The 23,564-nt window shown below is 38.3% G+C and overlaps 1 protein-coding gene across 4 annotated transcripts in view; it reads left to right on the forward strand.

Moving 5' to 3' along the window:
- dgkg (diacylglycerol kinase, gamma) overlaps nucleotides 1–23,564 on the forward strand; it is a 126,756-nt gene that overhangs the window by 95,789 nt on the left and 7,403 nt on the right. For all 4 annotated transcript variants that reach the window (XM_077580156.1, XM_077580155.1, XM_077580158.1 and 1 more), the window contains 4 exons: nucleotides 4,202–4,292; nucleotides 5,626–5,827; nucleotides 20,728–20,848; nucleotides 22,793–22,853. In XM_077580156.1, coding sequence (XP_077436282.1) covers nucleotides 4,202–4,292; nucleotides 5,626–5,827; nucleotides 20,728–20,848; nucleotides 22,793–22,853 — 475 coding nt within the window. The remainder of the gene's footprint in view (nucleotides 1–4,201; nucleotides 4,293–5,625; nucleotides 5,828–20,727; nucleotides 20,849–22,792; nucleotides 22,854–23,564) is intronic.

Genomic DNA, 23,564 nt, shown 5'->3' on the forward strand with positions numbered 1-23,564 from the left:
AGGTTGCTATGGACATTTGAAAGATGCATGAACCAAAACTTTAATAGTAAAAAAAATTGTGAATGGTTTACTTTTGTTCAGTGTTATTGAATTAATTAATTGATTTTTTTTTTTTTTGTGTGTTTTGGTGGACTTGTGACCTCATTTCCACAAATTGACAAATGTCCTGCTAGTTGACCGTTGACCTCTTGATCTTCATTAGCTCTCTTTAGTGTGAGCTGCCTAAGGAAAATAAAGTAATCAGCTGATTAGTGGGGATCAAATGTCAACACCTTTTTTACCTCCGTCCCACAACGTTGTGGCTGTACGTAGTAGATCGTGTTATTTTTTGCAAGCGTGTGCTACTGATGTTTAAGCTAAGCAGCAGTTTTATTTCTCATGTTGTGACAATCCTATCTAATACTATATACTGTATTGTTAAAATAGTTGCCAACAAATTCCCTTTTCTTCAGAGTGGTTGGTTTCATAATATTAGCATACAATTGTGCAGCAGAACAATGAAAAGCAATTATTAGCATAGTACAAATAAAAATATACTTCACTACACTAAAACTTCAGCATACAGGATGAAAATTAGCAAAATATAAGGTCTCGGGAATAAAGCCATTGTATGCAGTATATTGTATAATAAAGACATATATCATACGTCTTCCCATAGATGGATTAAATAGGTGCATTTGTTGGTTCTTCGCAAACTAATGTTAGTTTGTACATTTTGCAAATTAATACTATTTTACATGGAGAGTAGACGGAGGACGGGGGTCAGTGCGGTCAAAGGGTCACTGCTCATGTTGAGGATTAAAGGAAATGCTTATCAGGAGAGGAGTCATCTGGCGGGGGGTCGAGGGGGCATAGCTCTGCTCCAGGCCCCAAACTGTGTTTTCACAACAACTTGCTTCCAGCCAACATGTCCCGGGACTGAGGTCAGGTACCTCTTTAGGATGTAAATGTAAAGAGATACGTTTCCTTTAACTTTGTGATCTGTCCCAATCTTTGTTAGGGAGTCAAACGTCTACAGTTGCTGTTGTTATTGTGAGCACGCAACACCTGGCACGAACTATACAATATAATGATAAGATGACGAAATGAGAAGGCTTGTGAAATGTGAGTTAATTACATCTTAGCAGGCCGTCTCCAGTGGAAGCTGTTTAATGAGCTGGGACACTTTTCCTTGTAAAGCAAGGCAACTGTTCCTAATTGTGATGTCACATTAGCTCCCAATCATTCCTTCTGACAAAGATTCCTGGGGGAGGTGAAACTCTTTAGTCCCTTTCACACTGCTGATTAAAGCTGGGAATTTTCTGCCTTTTTGGGGGGAAGCTGAAGTCGACCCACAACTTTCATGGCTGGGGTGGTTGTGCTGTTGAAAGCATGTTGTGTTGAAAGCTAAATGACAGAATATTTAAAAAAATAAATAAATAAAAAGTTTGAACATTGCTAGTCAATCAGGTGGCTGTGACGGTTGTGCTAAAATATTAGCTAATGCTAACTGTTGTTTTGGTTCACAGTTCAACAGCTGTAAACAAGCACCCACCAGATAGGCCAAATTTTGCACTTTCTATCGATTGGCCGGCATGACGTGATGTAGCTTTGAGTTAAAATTCAAGTGAATGTGTGAATAAGCGAATATATGGGTGCTCGCCCCAATTCGCGTCACTACATGAACTGCATTGACTTTCTATGCAATCACGCCGCAAGAAACGCTTAACTTGTGTTGTTTGTGATCTGCTGTGTATATGCTGCGGCCAGAGTCTTCTAATTGTCTGATTTTATACAACAGTGTTGTGGGATATCTTTTTGAATATGTTTTGTCATGTTGTGTTGTTGTGGTAGACATATTGTCACTTCCAAAATGGAAAGAAGCTTGTGTCATGAGCGAGTCAAGAAGAAAACCTCCATTGACATTTACGGTGTCAACCTTCTCTGTTTAATTGATTAGTGCCTTGCACTGTGTCATCAAGATATATAATGGTAGCTACGTAGCTGACGACATGCTAGCCAAATCAGTACTTGCCATTCCAAACTGCATGGTAGCAAGCGCTATTGAATTCTACTATTTGGTGTAAGTGTGGTTTGTGACAGTAGAAGAACATCAGGTTAAACTCCAGCTTGGCTGGAATTGAAAATGAAATAGTAGTGTACCATCATTTTAATTTCAAACCAAAAAACATATAAATACATTTTTTAGTACTTTGTCCTTCAAGCCACAAAACGTATCTATATGTTGTTGTTTTTTAATGGTTTTTAATGCTAGAACATACAGAAGGCCTTGATGCAGCTTCTAACTTAAAGACGTCGAATATGTTCTCACGAACAGAATGTGTTTTCGCACAGAACACTGAGAAGGGTTTTTTAGACGAAAACAAGGTTAAGGTCAAATCATACTGAGTTCAACACTATTTCACCTACTCTACATCTATAAAACATTTCAACATGGTTAATATATGAAATAAAGAATTAAAATGTTAATAATGTCTAACAGTGGCAGCAGAGTATAAGAGATCAACCAGGCCCAGGTAGCAACAAGGTTTTTTTCCCGGTGATTTCAACAGGTTTGTGAATAATGATGAAACTTAGATATATTCTAATGATAATTGCTGCAAAACAGAAACAGATAGAAATAGACTTTTTTTCCTGATTTAAAAAAAAATACTCTAATCTGTTTTAATAGCAATAGAACATAATATCTTGTGGGACTTGCAAAATCAGTCAAAATCCAGTAAAACGGCCGGGAGCGAAGGGGGTCGCTTCAGTGAAAATGGCTGGGAGTGAACGAGTTAAGAAAGGTATGGTTCTCTGCTGAACATGGTGGCAGGCAACCTTGGCTTTGACATACAGTACCCTTGTCACATTGAGCTGTTGCATCAATAGAGTGCTATTGCGTGATGTCAAGCATGCCTTCTCGTTAATTGGTGTTATATATTGTGTGATATACAGTATGTCACTTGGCGAGCAATGGAGGGCGAGATGTTTCAGAATTGGGCAGGGATTCATAATCATCACAATCATCACAATCATGTGGATTCACCAACATTCTTAAACTCACACATACATGCTAAACTATACCACTAACTATATTGCATTTCCACTACAGGAACTTGCAGTTCTGGTCAGACCTTTATCAGCCACAAAAATCAACCAATGTTTTTTTTTTGTTTGTTTTTTTGTAATAGGGTCAGGTTCCATTGTGAAAGACATATCTACTAACAGTAAAGGGGTACAGTATATAAACTTATGAGCACAACTGTATTTACGTATTGTGAAAAGATACTTTCACTGTGAGATCAGAGCACCTTTCAACCCTTGAAAATGTTCAACACTTAAATAATAAGGAAAAATCACAAGTTGAGCACAGCAACAGTCATTTTCAGGTTTTATCAATAAAAATTGCCACTGCTACTTAGCACCTACGGAAAGGTTTTCCTTTTTAGTTTAAAATAGCTTACTTTAACCTACAGGATCCCTCGCCAAACACTGGCCAACGGCAAAACCCAGAGTCTATTTTTGCTTTTGGTAAACTTTGAAATCTATCCATGTCGTGTCTGTTGTACCAGCTAGCTAACACTAAGCTAACCAAGGAGGGTTTGTTTCACTGGCCCAGTTTGCAAAATTCCCTTCATGCTACGGCGGCGTCAGAGGCCAAGAGTGAAGTAACATACACACCCCATGTCTCAAATCATAATATATTGGAGTGATGCACAATCCTACTTCTATCTTACATAAAGAATGTTCATTTTTCCTTCCCCCAAACTGTTCCAATTCATAAAATGATGATGGGAAATGACACCACATCTATCACGACATGTCTGTCTGTCGGGCGCTTTTGGGCAGATGCTTTGACTGACGGGTTGGTATTTGCCCTGTGTCCACCACCAGCAGTGTTTCACCACACGCCCCACCTCAGGCAATGTTATATGTACAGTATCCTGCTAAATAGAGTCAGTTAGGACATTGTATGTGCACAGTTTTGATGAACAAATGGACAGAATGGCTGGATTCATGCAGCTTTAAGGTGCTGTTGGGGAGTTTTGGCCTGCTGGGTCACATTACCCCGAGTTGTGTTGAGAGTCTGTTGGCATGACTCAAGGCAGCAGACAGCTTCAACAGCAAAAAAAAACATGTGACCTCACGTGTTGTCAGGACTGCACTTGTTCCTTCATGTGTCCTTGATTGATTTTTTTTGTTATGTTTTACTGCTCAGAATGAAGAACAAGCTGTGGTACTTTGAGTTCGGTACCACCGAGACCATTTCAGCCACCTGCAAGAAGCTCAATGAGTGCATTGAGGTTGAGGTGAGTCAACACTTGAGAGTCAGCGCTGCGTAAGAGTGATGAGCAAATGGGAAGTAAATTGATTACTATGGTTCTAATTGGATTAAATGAAGTTTTTCTTATATATGAATATAAAATCAATATATAATACAATATTTAAGCCTTACTGTTGGATAATTATGTTGGATTTATATATTTTTTTAGCTCAAGCTATTGAGTACATTGTGTAAGTGTGCATTAAGGGCCACAAAACAAAATTTTCTTGCGACAATGAATTGTTACAAGAAATTGTTGTAATATTACATGAATAAATTATTACAAGAAAAAAACTTGTGATCTCACAGGATAAAGTCTTTTTTTTCCCAAGGAAAAAACAAATATCAAGAGAGTAAAGATGGAATATTACAACCACAAATACATACTTTCTCGGCGTCAAAAGGACTGTTGTGGTTGCAGTTTAGTTGTTGAAATATGTTTTGATTATATTCTCAAAAGTTGTTTTAAATATTTTTTTGTAATATGGCTTTTTTCCCCTCCCAAAAACTTTTTGGGGTGAAATATTACAACTTAAGTATCAACGTTATTCTCATACGAATATGACTTTTTCTCAAATATATTTTACAGTATGTGTGTGATAAGATGACTTTTTTAACTTTATTCTTGAAAGACTTATCTTTTTTTTCTCAAGAAATTACATCTTAATTCTTTTAACATTATCATTTTTTAATCTTTAAAAATCTAATCTGGTATTTTTTCACAACATTTTAATTATTTTCCTCCTGATTTTACATGTATTAACCTTTTTTGTTCAATTTTTAAAATGAAGAAAAATTTCATTGTATTACAAAACAGAGACAAAAAAAATGAACAAAAGAGAATGGGAAGAAATAACAAGTGAGTGATGTCATAGCTGCAGTCAGTCAGGTTAGCCATTTGCTGCCCAGTTAGTTCAGTGCTGCCATCTGCTCCATGTTCCTTATTAGTGTTTTCATGTTGTTTTTGTTTCTATGTAACTGTTAGTCCCTTTCGATAAACTGTGGCTCTCCCCTTTTTTCCCACTTCACTCTAGCAACCGCTAAAAGCTTGCCCATAACTTAATTTTAAGTTAGCAACGTCCCGCCAATTATTTTTTTTTAAATCAACCAAGCGGCTGCTCATAACTTGAAAAACACATAATTTGGACTCCTTATAAGTGTGGGTTGAACAATGAATCAAATTCAAATTGACATCGCATTGTAATAGAATGCAATTTTAAAGACTGCATTTCTCATTGCGTTTCGTAGTAGACTATTTTGAAGCATGCTGTCTAAAAAGGAATGCTCACTAATACTTCTGCTACTTTTTTGTGCTGCAGTGCGACGGCATCACATTGGACTTGAGCAACACCTCCTTGGAGGGCATTGCCGTGCTCAACATTCCCAGCATGCACGGCGGCTCCATCCTGTGGGGCGAGACCAAGAGGCGGCGGAACTATAACCGCATGAGCAAGAAGGTTCCCGACAGGATCCCGAGCAGCACCGTCACCGACCCCAAAGAGCTCAAGTTTTGCATGCAAGGTGAGTGCAAGTGCCCTGAGTGATGGACAACAACAACACCCTTCTAATCTCTTACCCTGCACTGCTGTGATGCAATGTTGCCATGGTGATGGCGATGTTACGCACAGAAGAACATCCAAGAAGACCTCAATGGCTCATTTGAGTCAGTTTTTTGTTTGTGTGCCATTAGCCTCAAGCATGGAGCACTCGTCCCGCCCCATTAGCATAACACACCCCTATTTGTACAGTAAAGTCAACTGTAATTGTCACTCCCCCGGCTTAATGAGTCTTTTTAAGCACAAAGCACTTTTGTTGTGAAACATTAAGGACAATCAGAAACGTTTAAATTAGCTTCTTCAAAAGTGCGTTAACCAAACGAGTGTGAATTTTTTTTATTTGTGCCTTATATATTGCAATCTCTGGAGTGGTATATATATATATATATATATATATATATATTATATATATATATTTTTGGGTTGTTTGCATGTCTAAATACTAACATTATATCTATCATATTATTATTATATTTTTTTTTTGTTTGGGTTGTTGCATGTCTAAATACTAACATTATATCTATCATATTACATATATATATATATGTATATATATATATATATATAACAAATGCTCCATTCATGCACACAGTGAGACCATAGTTTGCGCTAGACTTGCGCTGGGCATGAAAATAGCAACTATACATACATGTATACATATATGCACGCACACAAACAGACACACAACATCATGTGTGAGTGTCTGTAAGAGCCTTTGCAGCCGCTCTGGCCTCTGCTTTAAGCGCTGACCTGATTTCTCCATGCACACGCTCCTTAAAGTATCCTCTTAAAGAAAGACGCACTGTACTCACTCCCAGTTGTTTCCTTATCTCATCACGCTGGCTGACCAGAAATACAATACTGTACTCACACTCAATCCGCTGGCCTTGTACTCTACTTAACCTCTTGCTGACGCACCTGTTTTTGACATAGTGTCTACAGTACAGTAGATGACGTTTAAATTCTATTGATTTCTCAGGTAATAGTGCCAAACACATGTACAAGTTAAACCTTTTTCAATGTGTTTAGAGGGGTTGATACTTTTTAGTTTGGCCTGCTGAATTTAAAATTACTATGAACAAGCAAAAACCAAATTCATACTTCAAGAATAAGCATGCTAAATTAGGGAACATTTAAGGTACAGTATAATAGAATCTTGTCTAGAATGCTGGTTGACGTCTGATTTTTTCGGATTTATATTTTCAACTGTTCCAGGATCAAACTGTGGCAATCATAAAATCTTCATTAACTGTACAAGCTGTTTTAAGTAGCAGTTTAACATTCTTAACTGCCATACAAGTGTAAAAAATAATTAAAATAAAGTAATAATAATACATTAAGCAGTTCGGAAAATTAATGCATGAACAATGTATAATGTCATATACACCAATATTGTATAAAAATGTCAAAAAAAGATCAAATAATAATAATATGATAGATATATTGTTAGTATTTAGACATGCAAACAACCAAACAAAACTTAAATGTCAACATGTGAAGGTAATTTATATCACAGCATCAACACAAAAAAACCCCACAAAAACCATCTGTAAATCATAAACACAACCAAAGTGTTTAGCCTAAATCTGACAAAGTGACAACATGTATGATGACACTGAAGAATTACTGCTTTGAACAGTCTGCTCATTTCACACGACTGCAATCTAATTGACCCCCCCCCCCCCCCAAAAAAAAATCATTTCTCCCTATAGTGTTGGGAATAAATGAATACAATTACATGGAACAAACTTTAGCATTTAGGTTGTAAGTGTAGATTCAGTGGCGTAAATATCGACGGTGCAGCCGGGGCCCAGAGACAGTGCAGGGGCCCATGACAGAAGGGACGGAGGGAGAGAGAGAGAAAGAGCGAAAGAGAGAGAACAAAAATGGGGAAATAAACGGCCAGAGTTATTTTGTAAATACGATGTCAAAAATGATCATTTAATCACCTGACTTCGGCATCTGTCAGTCACAATGAGTCTCGACGTGATGCGAGTTGGAAAAAAAGTGGTAGCTAGTCTGCGTGCCATCGTTGCCGTCATGCTTTGCAAACTTAAAAAAAAAAAAACGGCGCACAAAAATGAAACGACAAAATCTAGTGTACCGCTCCCACCGGAGTCGAGCTGTAGCCTGTCGGCAGCTAGCTCCATCGCAGAAGCAACCCTCCAGCCGCGTGTCGCTTCTCCAGGCGGTCAAAAGGCGGCTTCCCCGTGTCCCCGCCGCCTACGCAGTCTCAGGGGATGAATTTGACGCCAAATGCAAAAAGCTGATATCGCATTTGGCTCAGGCGCTCTGGACCTTTCTCCTGATACAATAAACAAGGAAACAGGTGTTGGTCAATAGGTCTAAAGTAGCATGCTACTTTAGACCTATTGACCATTTGCACCGACGTCACACTGCCTTAGAACGGACGGAAGGAAATGATCGTTGAATGGACGTGGACGTGACCCGGAGCGACTTAGTGACTTAACGACTGTTATTTTACAAATTAAAAGTTATTATTGCCCAAAGAGCCATGATATCTATTACTTCAACCGAAGGTCGCCTGTCAGTCGAAGTTGCACATTTAGTCGTGACTCAGAGCGCGATATTTACTTTAGTTGGAAATCGCTAGTTTGAAAAAAGCCCCTTACCTTCTGTTGCATGCTGTTTTTACCAAGTTGATCAAATCGCCATCTTTGCCGGAATTCACAGCGCACGACCTATATCATTATGTAGTCAATGTCGTCTCTTCTCCTTACACCGGGGCTGATTTAAAAGCGTGTCGCTGGCTGGGTCTCTGAGACGAGATGCTACGCTCACACCGGGGGAAAATATACCTCGTAATGCAAAGGTAAAACTTGTTTATCATGCTAACTGACTTATTTTTAAATAGTCCGTTCTATATTGAAACACTTTGATGATGTTACGTTACTATATTTACTAGCATGGAACAAATGACTATTGTAGTGGCAAGCTATGCAGTAATTTCATGAATATGACTCCGGCTGCAGAGTGAAAAACTCCAAGCACAAAGACGAAATCCCCCATTATTAAACAGTCAAATGCACTTCATAGTTTTGAAGAAGGTGCATTTTAAAACTAAGCTGTGTGTTCCTGCAGTTGGAGTGGACGCTAACTATCTGGCTTGTTAATGTGATTTGAAACATGTAATTCGACACCTCTATTATTAGAGTGTACATTTGTTTACAAGTAAAATGTATGAACATTTATCTACTAACCTCGCAAAAAATGATCGCTGCAAATCCGTGAATACTTTTTGGGCTGCCAGTCCTTTCTGTTGATTGCTGCTATCAATCGACGTCTTTTGTCTTCATTAGTAGGTATGCAATAAAAAGCAACATTTGGTTTATTCCTTTGTCTGTCTGTACAACCGACCGCAAAGCAAGATATGACCATTTTATAACATAATCAATTAGATAAAGGACTTTACGCTGGATGAGATTCAATGGTTACAATACGGCTTTTTTGCCGTCCAGTGTCCCTGAGGGGGCGTTCCCATGAGGGCTGTGATGTCACGTGCAAAAGGTCAATAGGAGCGTCGTGAATGACTTCGCTGAGCGCGACGCGCAGATAAGCGTCTGAAGAGTGATTATAGGTACAAATTCTTTTTGTTCTGAAGTGCAGTTAGTGGGATTCAAATCTATGGAAAATTACTTTATTGTTTTTTGGTGCCATAGTGAGCCTTTTACACATGTTCAAACATATTTCAAAGTTGTAAAACAGAATATAATGTATTGGAAGATTTTTGTGGTATTTTTAATGTTCAATATAAATGTCACAATATTAAAATTGAAGGCCCTGCAAAAGTCCTTGATGACAAGTCGCACTTCTCTCCAAAGACTGTGTGCGCACACGTGTGTGCGTGCGTGCTCGTGCATGTGTAGGCGGTGGATGGGGGGAAAATTGGGGGGATGGGGTTCCCAAAATGTTTTTGGGTACCGGGGCCTCTCAGCATAGTGTGACGCCACTGTGTAGATTAGTTTTGCTGGCCACCTGAATATTAGTGTATGATGTAATAGACGTTAAAGCACGCGCTGGAATCCATGAATTGCGATTCATTTCATTATCTTCTGCTGTCAATGCTTCTGGAGCAGGACTCATCGTGTGGCTCAATGTGCATGACTGTGTGCATGTGCGTGCATGTGTGCACGACTGTGTGCATGTGCGTGCATGTGTGCCTTTGTCATACACCTAATTGCTTATGGCAGTAGCATTGTCTGGTGCAGTAAAGTGAAGCTTTTAAATCCATTTGCTGGAGTTAATGTAATCTTCCAGAGCGACTCGGAGTGCTTTGCGAAAAGCCCGCGGCGTGTGCGTGTCTGCACCGCTTTCATCTTGTCGTGTTATGCCTGCACACAGCTGAGATGGGACTCAGGTACGGCTGGATGATAGCGTCATTCGCGTCGCTTCAAAATCTCTTAGCTGATTGACAACGCAGCGAATAATCTCCTGTGCATATTTACCGAAATGCCTTGGGTCATTTTGATGTGTATTGACGTTTGAAACGGCAAGTTAGCTGTGCTGGAGGGGATGTCACTACATCCCTTCAAGGGAGATTAGGTTTTCTTTGCTGTCTGTTAGCTAATTAGCAGAACAATTTAACCAAATTACATTAAAGAAGCTGCGCACAGGCCAAGGAAGAGCTCATAAGAGGGAATGGAATGGTCCACCCTAGAATCAAAATTGTATCATTAGTCTATTAAAAATCAGCAGGTACATCATGGAATGGTCACTGACTAGAAACAAAAACTGAAAATCCATATTTCCATGTTATACTGTACACTCTAAAAAGAGAATTGTTGAACCAAATTAAGATTACAAATTGAATTGTTGACCAACTAAAAAAAATTGCTTCAATTGGTAACACACGATTGAGTTAAATTAATCCAAAGTGAATAAATTAAGTTAATTAATTCTGAGTTTATTAAACTTAATATATTCACTTGAATTAAATTAATCCAATGGTGATCAAAGTGAATATATTATTGTTGACCAATTTAAAAAATTGCTCCAATTGGTACCACACGATTGAATTAAATTAATCCAAAGTGAATATATTAAATTTTATTAATTCTGAGTTAATTAAATTTTATATATTCACTTTGGATTAGTTTAATTCAATTGCGTAGTACCAATTAAAGTATTTTTTAAAATTGGTTAACAATTCTATTTGTAATCTAATCTGGTTTAACGATTCTCTTTTTAGAGTGTACACTTTATTCAGCGAGGCTATCTCACCCGACTTTGAGCCAACGACAGACTACAACCCACATACTACACTACACAGGCGAATGACCAACGACAATTTCAATAACTTGAGTGTGAAAAACACTTCCCATTTGTCCAGCTATTAACCAGTTTGACTTTGGGCTACCTTGTCAAATATTAACACTTGTTCAGTAGTTAACAGGATTACGCAAAAAGTGCACCTGCCAAAAGAAATTGTTAAATGAATGTGCGGATGTTATCATTTATCAATTTATTGAAATATTTGAAACACTCTTTTCTAAAACAGGCCAAATGCCCCCAAAAAAATCTCAATCTTTCCATAAATCATAAAAACTCATTGTTAACAGCATGGTTGTCAGACTCACTTATTTTGCCCTCCACGTTGTAGTTATGGTACCCTTAAAGGGCCATTATGACTGAGAAAATCATATAAATGTTACAAAACCTCATCATAATATGACATCTACGCAGCTGGACCTGCATTTGATTGTTATCATATCTTTAACAATACAAAGTCATGGAAAATAGTGATAGCCAAACACATGTATTCAACTTATTTCAAGAATGGATCTTCTGAAAGAAATGCTTGTAATATCTGTTAAAATGGAAACCAATTTGCAAATCGGGTACATGTTTTCTGCCAAAATGATGGAACAAATCCAGAAGTAGAAGCAGAAGTAGACCTGATTTGCTTTAATGGACCACAATAAAATGAATGATGTGGCGCTCCAAGTCTAGCCTCTGGGCCTCAACTGAGTTTATTGAACATACTCAGACTAAGCCAGTGACTTGTTTTAATACGTTATAGCAGTAGTACAAATGAATTGAGTCTCTTCTCTCTTACGTGCTCTAGTGGCAAACAATGGACCAATTATGTGCAATTCTAGTTAAATAATGACTTATTGTACATTTTACCAAACTTAAAAACAAAATGTTCAGACCGCCATAAATCAATCTTTCTCTGAAGTTCAGGGGACGCAAACGTCCACAACAGTCTTGTCGCCGGGCTGAAAACAGATGACAGTCAGAGGAACACAGTGATGACAGGAAAAGGATTGACGTGCAAACTCTTCCCACCGTGGTTCGCTCACTCCTCACCGTTTATCAGCGTGCCATCGCTACCTCCCTTGTTTACTTCCTCTCTACTCCCAGATCAAATTTCTGCAACTTCCTGCAGCCAATTGATGAACATAAATAAAAAGAGGGTGATAGCAAACGGGATTGAGAGCAAGTTAAGTGAACATGACTGGGTGTGTGCTGTGTTATGTGCTTTTATATTATAAAATAGGGAGGCTACTGTCTGATAACTGGGAAGGAAGTGCATTAAAATTAATTTGTCCTACATTTGTTCCCATAGTTAATCTGTGGATGGCTGCTTGACCTTACATCATCATAGCTGGTTAGTTACCTTGATCATTTCTGAGCTGACCTGTGACTGACGCGTTTAACGACAGAATTAAGTTCTTGGGTGATTGAGTGCACTTTTCACAGACGTCTGGTCAGAACATTAATTTGGAGCGTATCCAACTTTTTAGACAAAATAGCAGGCAAATTAATAAATGTCTGAACTGTGGAGAGAAAATCTACTCGCTAAACTGAACCAAAAACATTCATTAGTCAGGAGACGTGGATTATAAAGTTAAAAGTATATTCTAAACATTCATAATAACAGTCACAATGTTATTTGTTTGTTTTCACAATTGAGTCCTGAGTTTTGATTTTGAGGTCTGCATAATAAATGTGCCCAAAATTAGATTACTATTAGATTGTTTTTTTTAAATCAATTTAGCTTTTCTTCTCGAGTAGACAAAAAATACAGTTTGATATTATACACAATGTGAATTTAAAAAAAAGACAAATTGTTCATTCATTATACCGTATAGACAAATTGTTATTCTTTAATAAAACCCTTGCTTCGGGTCTCTTGGTAAACCTGCAAAAAAAAAAAAATTTAAATAAATTGCTCCACAAAATTAGTAAATTGCTCTTCAAATGAAGTCATTGATTTGCAAAACTGTGTCACAAAGAAAAAAATATTATTTTTTAGCCTTGGCACGTGTCAACAAATTTTTACAGTATGTCTAAGAATAATTTTTGGGAAGAAAACACAAAATTAGGAGATACAATTTAAGCTTTTTATTGAAGTCATTGAATAGTTTTATTGCCTTATTCGTGCAGGCTGCATGGGTTCAGTTCCTACTTAGTGGACAGTGTGAAATGAGAGGTTGTCCGTCCTTATACAAGTATGTGCCTTGTGATTGACTGCCATCCATCATTTCAGCCAAAGTCAGCATATTTGTCATGCCCAACATGAAGTATGTACACTTTTACAGTATATCCAATTTTGGAAGTTTTCTTTGAGTCCCCCTTTTTTTATTAAAGAAAAACGAAAAACTGAAGACATTTGTACTGTATGGAGAATATATCTTTTTATTCATCAAGAGTCCGTTGACATTATGCTTCCCGCCTACAGTGGCTGACAACGCTCATGTTGTGAGCTGCCACATCGGAGGCTATTTTAGGTCTGTCGCATCCAGAGACGGCAATTTGTTTTTGTTCTCACAGAACAAAAACAGCAGACTATAATTACCCTGATGCCGCTGCCAGTGTACGCCCACCCGACCAATTTGCGAGGCTAGAAATATTTCCTGTAGGAAGTCACTGAGCTGTTGAGTGCTGGTGAGAAAGTGGGTGACCTTCCACTGACACCTTAACGACAACTTAGCCTCTTCAGTGGGTTATACATAGCGATAATTGAGTTGAAATCAGAAGGGGGGGGGGGGGGGATTAATCAACATCACCAACCCCCCCACCCCTTCTGATCGATTTTCCTGGGGATTGTTAAGAGTGATTTTTCCTCCCCAGTCTCACGCGCAGGGCAACAATCATACATTTGAAAATTGTGTAGTATTTCTAGTCGCAAATCTTTGTTTGTAGCAAACCATAATGTAGTCCAAGCCATGGACTCTCTGATTGTGACGGGAAATACAACAATATCCAATTAAGAAGTGGCCTGAAGCTCGTGTTGTTGCCGGATAAAAATAGAAGAACAACTTGTTGTGTAGCCGCCAGGATACTTCTGTGTGGCAGAATGCGAGTGACTCTCAGTCTCACTGACCTGAACTGAAGCAATGACGATATACCCAAAAAGGTTGAACTGCTTTTTTTTTTTTTTTGCACCATCCATTTCACCATCAGTAAAAGCACATTGGTGCTTTTTTTTTTTTTTGCACCATCCATTTCACCATCAGTAAAAGCACATCGGTGCCATTAATTTGCACAACGGAAAAACTGGAGCTAAAGTGATCATAACCTTTGTCGTTAGCCACTAAAAGAACCACTTTTTAGGCTAGACCCTTTTACAATTCATGATAGTTTGCTAGCTTTAGACCACATCTACCTTGACCAAAGTTAAGGCATTTCATTCGTGTAAACCATCTTTTCTACTGATACTTCTTACGTAATTTGTTCTCTTTATATTTTTTTTATGGTGGGAAAATATCTGCGAACCCCCCGGACTGCTTGTGCTCCATCTTCTAGAATCCGCTGACTTGATACTCATTTTATTTTTAGACAGTATCATAGTAACAAGGCGTTCTTTGTCGCAAGGCCAAGTGCTCTCCCCCGACTTTTACCTCCCTTTGAGGTGATCTACTGTAGTTCCTCTTGACCATCTGCCACCACTCGGACCACCCCAAGACAAAAACAGGCGGCTCAGCCAGTGGGAAGAATACAAAAATATGTTTGCCTAAAATTATTACATACTATAAGTAGATGACTTAGACCGAAAGCTGAAAATATTAAAACGTAATTTTCGAGTCTGTCCTAAATGTACACTCACCAGACAGTCTAATAAGAACCCTATTAAACATGTACCCTATAGATTTTAGTTTGTTAGTGAGCAGTCTTCTTCATGTGTCATGGAGAAAAGGATAACATTCTGGGATGGACTGTTCCATCAGGATTCCAAACTGAAAATTGAATATAGATTCCTCTATGTCCTAGCCCAGACAAGAAACCATCCCCAACCCTGGGTTGAAATATTGTACTCGTTTGCACTGCTTGATACCCTATTCCAAATGTGAAACCATAACTTAAAACTAGGAACGGGCGAGTATCGGTATCAGGCCGATACCTAGCCTTATTTCAAGGTATCGTACTCGCGCTGGTAACCGATTATTATTATTAGTATTATTATTATTTATTAATAGTTTCATTATCAGGTACTAGAAATTAGAAGAATAGAAAATCACCATTTGCATTTAGGTCTTGATTTGTCATTGTTTTTGGGGAAATTTTATGTATCAAAAATATGAGTAGTATCTGTACTTGGTATCGGTATCTACTCGAGAGTTGAGTACTCATACTGGTGTTAGTCTGAAAACTCTTTACTCTACTCTACTTAAAACCTTAATCCCTCATTTAAAACCCAAGCTCCGGTTTTAAAACGTAACTCTTGTTTAAAACAGGCTTGAAACCCTAATTTGAAACCTTAACCACCTGGGCTTGAATTTATAATTGGAACTCCTAACCATTGCTTGAAATCCTAATTTCAAACCCGAACCCTTGTGTGGAAGCCCTAAGCAAGAATTGCCACTTAAACTTGAAACCCTAACCCTGGCTTGAAAATTATTAATAATAATAATTTGATTTTAAATTTTGTCAGTATCATGAGGTTAGACATTCTCACAATAGGTTGATTTTTAATTAGGTTTAATCCCTGAAAAGTGCAACAAAATGTAAAACATAATGTACTTGTATTGGTTTGATATAAAGAATGATTCACTGACATCAGGCTGAAATTTGACAAAGAGCAGCCAATTCTCAGTGACTTGGCAAAGCAAATGCCATCCCATCCCAGGATGCATTGCTGCATGCTGGTATTATGTAAGAGGCTGTTCTCATCTATTCTTAGCCCTACCTCACTGATGCCGTTTGATGGCCGCTTCCAAAGCGCAGCCGATGTGAGAACACAGAGCGCGGTGGGGCTACTTCGCCATCGTGCCTCAACGCAGCGGGGCAAGGGCAGGTCGGTGTGCCCATGTTTGGCATTGGTAGGAAGCAGAGGAGTGCAAGTGCATGTAGGCGTGCGCTCAAGAAGGGAGCGGTGGGGGGGTTATACTACATGAACAAACAATGATCTATGAATAGTGTTTAACGTCTCAAACACAGCAGCCAAATCTTGCATGTTGTGTTTGTTTTGTAAACTCAAATTCCTGCGGATCTATGCAAATATATTCAGAGGTGACAAAAGTACTCGCACACTGTACTTTCGTTTAAGTGTGAAAAATGACTAGTAAAATGAGAAGTATTGATTCAACTGTACTTACTTAATTGCTGAAATGTCCTAAAGTACAAAAGTAAAAAGGTGAAAATAAACTTGTAAAGTCAATTATATTCTATACACATCTTGATATCTTTGGCACACACACAAAATAAGTATGTTGCATATTTTTTTAAAGATAGAAAGTGTTGGCTTGACTTTGATACAATCAAAACAAGTTCCCGTAACATTTTACTGACTTTGTGAAATTTAGGCTATAAGAAAAACACAAAATTAGCCGTGACTCATTTTTGTTGCCAACAAAATAAAGAGAATTCCTCAGAGTTTGGTTTGTCATCGTCATTGTCCGTGGTTGTACAGTACTGTCAAACACAAATATCAAATAGAACACTCGTGAGCGGCTACAGAAGATCAAACCAGACCATTGTTGTGACTTCCTGCTTGTCCCAATGTCCAGTAATTCCCTTACATTCTCTTTTATTTAATCTTATTACGTTTTCAAACAATACAGTGCTCTTTTTATTTGCTAGTTAAAACAGATCAAACAATTTGAATGAATGGAATTTCAGTTCCTTCAAATGGTTTATTGATTTGATAACTGAGAAAATTTAGTTACAAATGAAATTCATAAGTCAAGTGCCACTGTACTTGTATTATTCATGAAATAAAATTGTATGTTGTTGTTAGCTCGTTAACCAACATGCTAACATTATGCTAGGCTACATGAGGGAGTGTTTAGACAGCTAAGATACATAAAAAGGCTCGTTCTGTAACTTTTGTATCAACCTATTGTGTGTGCAATGCCTGCTAGGTAGCTATGTTTGTCATTTTTTATTTGTTGTGTACGGTTTCCCTGTTCTCTTTTCTTTGCTATGGTACATTTAAACTGGAAAGGTCAATTTTGTGCCTCTTTGCTGCATTTTAGTTATTTTACACTTAACTAAGATGTCAACAATGAGACAGACAGTAAAAACACAACTTGATGTATTGTTTTTCCTGGCCTGTAGCGCAGACTCAGTTTATAGGACCTCCAGTGTGCAAAAACAAAAAGTTAGTCGTGAGCTGCTTGTTAACAACAACAACAACTTTGGCTAACAAGCAAAAATACATTCACAAGATCCACAAAATTACACCTTTTTAATCATAATAATAACTCACTATACAGTATATACTGTAGTTATTATTGCAGTTGACCTCCTTCTACTAGATAATTTACAGTTAAAAGAGAGATTGAGGAATAGATTTTTAAACTATTTGCTTTAAAAAAAAAAAGAGAGAAAAAAAAAGACACATTTACAGTGCAGCACTGAACGAGACGTAACAATGTCCTTTTTGCGTTTAGACACACAGAGACAGCGACGGGATGAGCGAGCTCGAACCACGTTGGGGAATATTGACGTTGTTTGCACTGCAGTCACAACAGGCTGCCGGTCTGGACGTGTCTGGGCGCAGACCCCCAGGCCATGCTCCCACCACAAAATACATGGCTTTTATTCTCTTTGGACTGTACTCAAACACGCACAGAAGGCTTTTTTGCATGTGTGCACAGTTTATGTGGAAAATGTTTTTCAGTGAGTTGGTTGTGCTGTGGCAGCTCACAAATTATCACACCGGCTGTGCAGATGAAATAGTTATACTGTTTATAATTCATGTTACAAGTCATTTGTAAAAAAAAAAATAAAAAATGCAAATGTGTTTTGGCCCTTAAGTATGTCAGAGTTGTATTAGACTGAATTGAGCAGGCCTGTAGATTATGAGTTTGAATTCTGAGTTTCAGGGCTTAAATTTAGTTGGTGTGTTCCGCCCATGCTTGCGTGAGGTTTTTTTGCGGATGCTATACTCTCGCTTCTTCCCACATAAAATGTTTGTTTTTTTTTAATTATTATTACAAATGCCCTGCAATTGGCTTACAACCAGTCCTAGGTTTATCCTGCCTCTGGCCTAAAGTCTGCTGAGGTAGACCTACAGGCTTGCACTGTAACACAAATGAGTACAAGAGGACAAGTAAAAGGATGAATGGACTACTAACATTTTTGTCTACTTGGATTAGTCATCACTCCAAATTGAATAAAATCAAAATACAATGATTTTCAAATCTTTTTCAACCTACATTCAGTTGAAAACACTACAATGAGATATTTAGTCTTCAAACTGATCAAGTTGATCTTTTCCCAATATTTACAAATTTTCATCCCTGGAAAAAAAAAAGATGTTGCTTGGAAGGCAGCATATATGTTGCTCTAAAACCTTTCAGCATTAATGGTGCCTTCACAGACACCATACCGTCATAGATGCTGGCTTTTGAACTTGGTTGTTTCCTCTTTGACCCAAAGGACACGTTTTGTCCATAATTTCCACCCAAAAAAATATGAAATTTGGACTCGTCAGACTACAGCACACTTTCTCACTCTCAGATTAGCTCAGGCCCAAGAGAGGCCGGCGGCATTTCTGGGTGTTGTTGATATCTGGCTTTGGCTGCGCATGGTAAGAGTATATTCATTTGCATTTGTACATGTACAGTAGCGATGAACTGTATTAGCTGGCAATGGTTCACTGTTCCTAAACCCACGTGGGTATATTATTTCCGCAATGATGATGTTTTTTTTCTCATTTGCTCCCAGCCTCTGAACTGAAGAGGTTGCTTAAAGCAATGTTAGTTATTACAAAAAACGGCCAGCAGGTGGCAGCAGAGTGTAAGAGATGGACCAGGGCCATGTTGCAACAAGCTCTTTTTCCCAGTGTTTTGGACAGGTTTGCTAATAATGATGAAACTTAGCTATATTCTAATGCTAATTGCAGCAAAATGGAAACAGATACAAATAAGATTTTTTTTTCGATGAAAAAAGAGACTCTAATCTTTCTTTTGGTAGGTTCCATGTTTTTATAGCAATAGAATACACTATTCTGTGGGCCTTGCAAAATCAGTCAAAATCCACTAAAACAGCCAGGAGCGAAGGTGGTTGCTTCAGGGAAAATAACTGGGAGTGAATGAGTTAATATAGTGCTGTCTAAGGAATTGAAAGTCATAGGCCCAATGTTGGCTTTTGGCCTTGCCGTGTAAGTGTAGCGATTCATCATATTGAATATTGTAGAACTACTCTTTGTTGGTTGAAAAGGATTAGCTAGTTATTGTACTTTTTATTTATGTTTCACACAACATCCCAACTTCATTGGAAATGCAGGTTTTTTTCTCCTTATAATTTACAATTGTGAATTTAACCAACATTTTTTCAGGAAAAATGCTCCTATAAAGTTGCATAACTGTAAAACATCACAATTCAGTGAGTATCATTAATCAATCATGTTTTTGCTTGGTTTTTGACTGGAGACTTATTCCAGAAGTATGTTAAGAGTAGAATGTGAGCCAAAAAGGAGAATACCTAATCATCTTGTCTCACATTGTTCCAATCATCTGTCCCATTAAAAATAATCGGTTTCTTGCTCACAAATAGGAAAAACAACTGTTTTTGTTTTTGAAGGTCTGAGTTAGAGTTAAAACTATAAAAAGTTCATAGGACCAAATGGGAGCAGGATTATCCAGTAGGGGAATAAAATAAAACTTTGGGCGTTGTGTGTGTGTTTTTTTTTTTTTTTAATAAATGTAACTGACCTCCAAAATGGGAACAGTGCTGAATGGGGAGTCATTCTGAATGAGAGCAAGATGGGACAGGAGTCATTTTAACCGAGACGGGAAAGGATTTTTTATTTATTCTTCTTTAACCATAGTCCGGCACTGGGACGGAACATAATCGGAAATAGCTTTTTAAAAAGCACAACACTCACAAGGAGCCATTCTTTTTTTTTCACCTCCAACATCAACATGAAAATCCCTTCAAAACCAAAACACTGAAGATGACACTGGTGATATCAGAAATTATGCACTGGATATCTTTCAGTAGTCAGGATCTTGTTACGAAATGTAAAACTCACCCAGAGTTAGAAAAAAGTTGTATAAAAAAATCAAATGGTTAACAAAGAACTAATTTTCTTCTTATAATAATAATAATAATAATCTTGATCTGAACTGTGTAATCCCGGGTCTGACGCCTCTTCAAATCAGTTTGGTTATTGCTCTGATATATCACCAAAACCCTTAAACATTTACAAGGAACCAAAAAAATGAATAAATACCTTACAAGGAACCATGTACTGCTTGTAAATATTCGCTTTCAACCAGGATCCAGGTCCTTTCATTTTAAGGGCAATGAATCAATTGCAATCAGATAACCAAACCAGTCCAGTTACAAACTTTTGAATGCTGTACTATATCGCATTCGAAATCAACACGGTTATTGCTCACATTTGTGTAAGGCAAATGTGCTAAATGTTAACGTGTGTCGTGTATGCAGACTTCAGCGACCAGCTGCTGGAGGTGGTGGGCCTGGAAGGTGCCATCGAGATGGGTCAAATCTACACTGGGCTGAAGAGCGCCGGACGCCGCCTGGCTCAGTGCACCAACGTCACCATCAGGTCGCTACTACTTCTTGTTTGACCCACTTCTCGTCCATCCTACTTTATCTGTCTCGTGCCTCCTCCCCAGTAACACCTGACCCCACCGTTAACCGCCAGCTGGGATTATCCTAGTTAAAAATGCATTCATTTAGAGTGTTACTTATTTACTTTCCCATGGAGGGTTTCCCAACAATGATCATTTTGTTCAAGCGAAAGAGACATATTGTCTCATCTGCCTTTGTATGGCTGTTCCAAGAGACACCATGTTGGAAACATATCTCCATTCCCAAAATTAGGGAAAAAAAGAAACATTTTCAAACAAGTGTTTGAAACACCCTTCAACCAAATGTGCATTTTCACCAGAATAATCACAACTTGTGTGCACAAGCACAAAATTGTAATGTGACAATTTAGTAGGAATTCTTATATAATGTCTGGTACTCTTATCACATTCATGAAAGTAAGTGGACTATTTTCCGCTGACTGTGCACACGCGAACACTCGCAACAATGCATTATGAATAAAAATGTCCTTCTCCAGCAGTTAATTAACTTTTATTTCAAAAGAGTTAGAGTGTGGGGTTTAGTGTATGAGGGAAAAAAATTCATAGATTGAAAAATTCCGAAAAACATTATTAATAATCCTCCAAAATTGTCTGTTAAATATCACCACATTACTATTTTATTTTAAGAAATCCTACGTAATTGTGTTGAGAACATGCTTAAATGTCAAGACCAGTCATTGTTAAATGGAATGTCCTTCTGAGTACAACCGTTGCATACATAAGAGCAGCCTTGGATCGTCTTCACTATGGGACTGTGTACCCACTCAAAAGTGTTATTTAAATATCTCGTATTGAGTTACCCTGACAACTGCTCATGTATTCTTGTTCTTTGATTTAAAGGGACTACACCGTGGTATTGTAAGCCCTTCCACAGTTAACTATAGGCACATAATGATGAAATCTTACCTTTGACACTTTCTTATGAAATCCGAATTATTTCGGTGGCTATTTTCCTTACCCGGAAGTCAAACGCTCGGTTCAGTAAAACCCCGCCTCTCCCCCTGTGGCTGCCGCGCCCCTCTCATGACATCGTCGTCCGAGCCGGCGGCTTCGCGCAACGCCCACGAAACATACAGATAGGTTTTAAGGCGATTTTTAAAATGGACTCTAAATTTCACGGGATGCTAGATTTCTGCGTTTGGTCACGCAAGCCATCAATTCTTGAATAAAAATAAAAATTTGAAACAAAACGGGTCCTTGCCGCAAGAAATTGTGGAAGAGGAGGGGAGCAGAGAGGAGGAGAGAAAAAAAGAGCAAAGGCCCACGCAATGACGTCAAACCGTGCCAACAGCTCGTTTTCTCAGGTTGAGAGGGGCTGGTGCTTGGAGAGCACAATAACCTAGAATTTCTCATACAGGGGCGAATGGAGGAAAACACAACTTTGGTGAGGAATTAGCATTTTAACATTGCTAAAAGCGCCAAAAAAGTTGATTTCTCATGTTGCAGTCCCTTTAAACAAGTTAGACCAGTGCAAAAAATGACAAATCTTACTATAAACGGTTTTACATAAGAGTTGTCATCATCAAGAGTGAAAATATTTAGAAGAAAAAAAAAAGAGTGGAAGAACCAGAAGTGCAACTTTAGTTCCCCATGGACAAACTTTTCTGCAGCACCTCACTGTTAACTTTGCTCAATTTGGGAGGTTTGCTCAGTTGAAGACAACTCCAAAATCTGTCACTCATTTTATCTACTGTACTTTTTGTAACATTTGTAATATCCTATACTGTAAATGAATGGACATTACATCTAGCCATTTTCTGTAGTACTTGTGCTCATTTGGGTTCATGAGTGAGTTTGAGCCTATACAGCTGACATGTTCTCCCAGTGTGTGCATGCATTCATGAGCGTGTGTGATTTGATTGACCCTTTGCATCCCCTCTCTATCTTCATCTGTCCAGGACATCTCGTAGGCTGCCCATGCAGATTGACGGCGAGCCCTGGATGCAGCCGCCATGCATGGTGAGAGCAACCATTTTTGACTAAATAAAGTTTGGGCTACCTGCAAACGTGTAGCACACTTGTGATGGGAGCTAAATGGCTAAATCGTGTTGTGTTTTGCCGAACAAAAGCAAAAGTAGGCCCCCAAAGCTTACACTCTTGGGGAACAAGTACATGAGTAACCATGCTGGGTTGTGCTGAACAAGAAGCAGGTCAACATTGTGTTCACAAAAATGTACGTGGTTGTAGCTTTAGGAGACCAATGCTTCAATTTGTTTGATCCAGGTTAAGGTACAAATATCTTGAGCCACAATTCCACCAACTTGAGTACAGTTTGGAACATTCTGAGCTGGTGGAGAGAGAATTGGACTTCAGCCGTATTTCTAAAGAGTAAACACTAATGAAAAGTACATTTTTATACTATGTACATGACTTTTCATTGGGCTGCTACTTTTAATCATTCTTTTTTTGTACCCTTGACATTTTTACAACTTGGAAGCATCCAGTATCTGACAAAAGTCAGTACACCCCTCGCATTTTTGCTTTATTGTATTTTTCATGGGACAGCACTAAAGAAATCACACTTTGCTACAATGTGAAGTCACATTATAACTTGCAACAGTGAAAATTTACTGCCCCCTCAAAATAACTCAACACGCGGTCATTAATGTCAAAGTGAGCATAGCCCTAAGAATGGTGAAATTAGACCCAGTTTTCCCTCCCCGGTGTTAC

This window comes from Vanacampus margaritifer, chromosome 11 (genome assembly GCF_051991255.1).
Source record: "Vanacampus margaritifer isolate UIUO_Vmar chromosome 11, RoL_Vmar_1.0, whole genome shotgun sequence".
In the NCBI taxonomy this organism is placed as follows: domain Eukaryota; kingdom Metazoa; phylum Chordata; class Actinopteri; order Syngnathiformes; family Syngnathidae; genus Vanacampus; species Vanacampus margaritifer.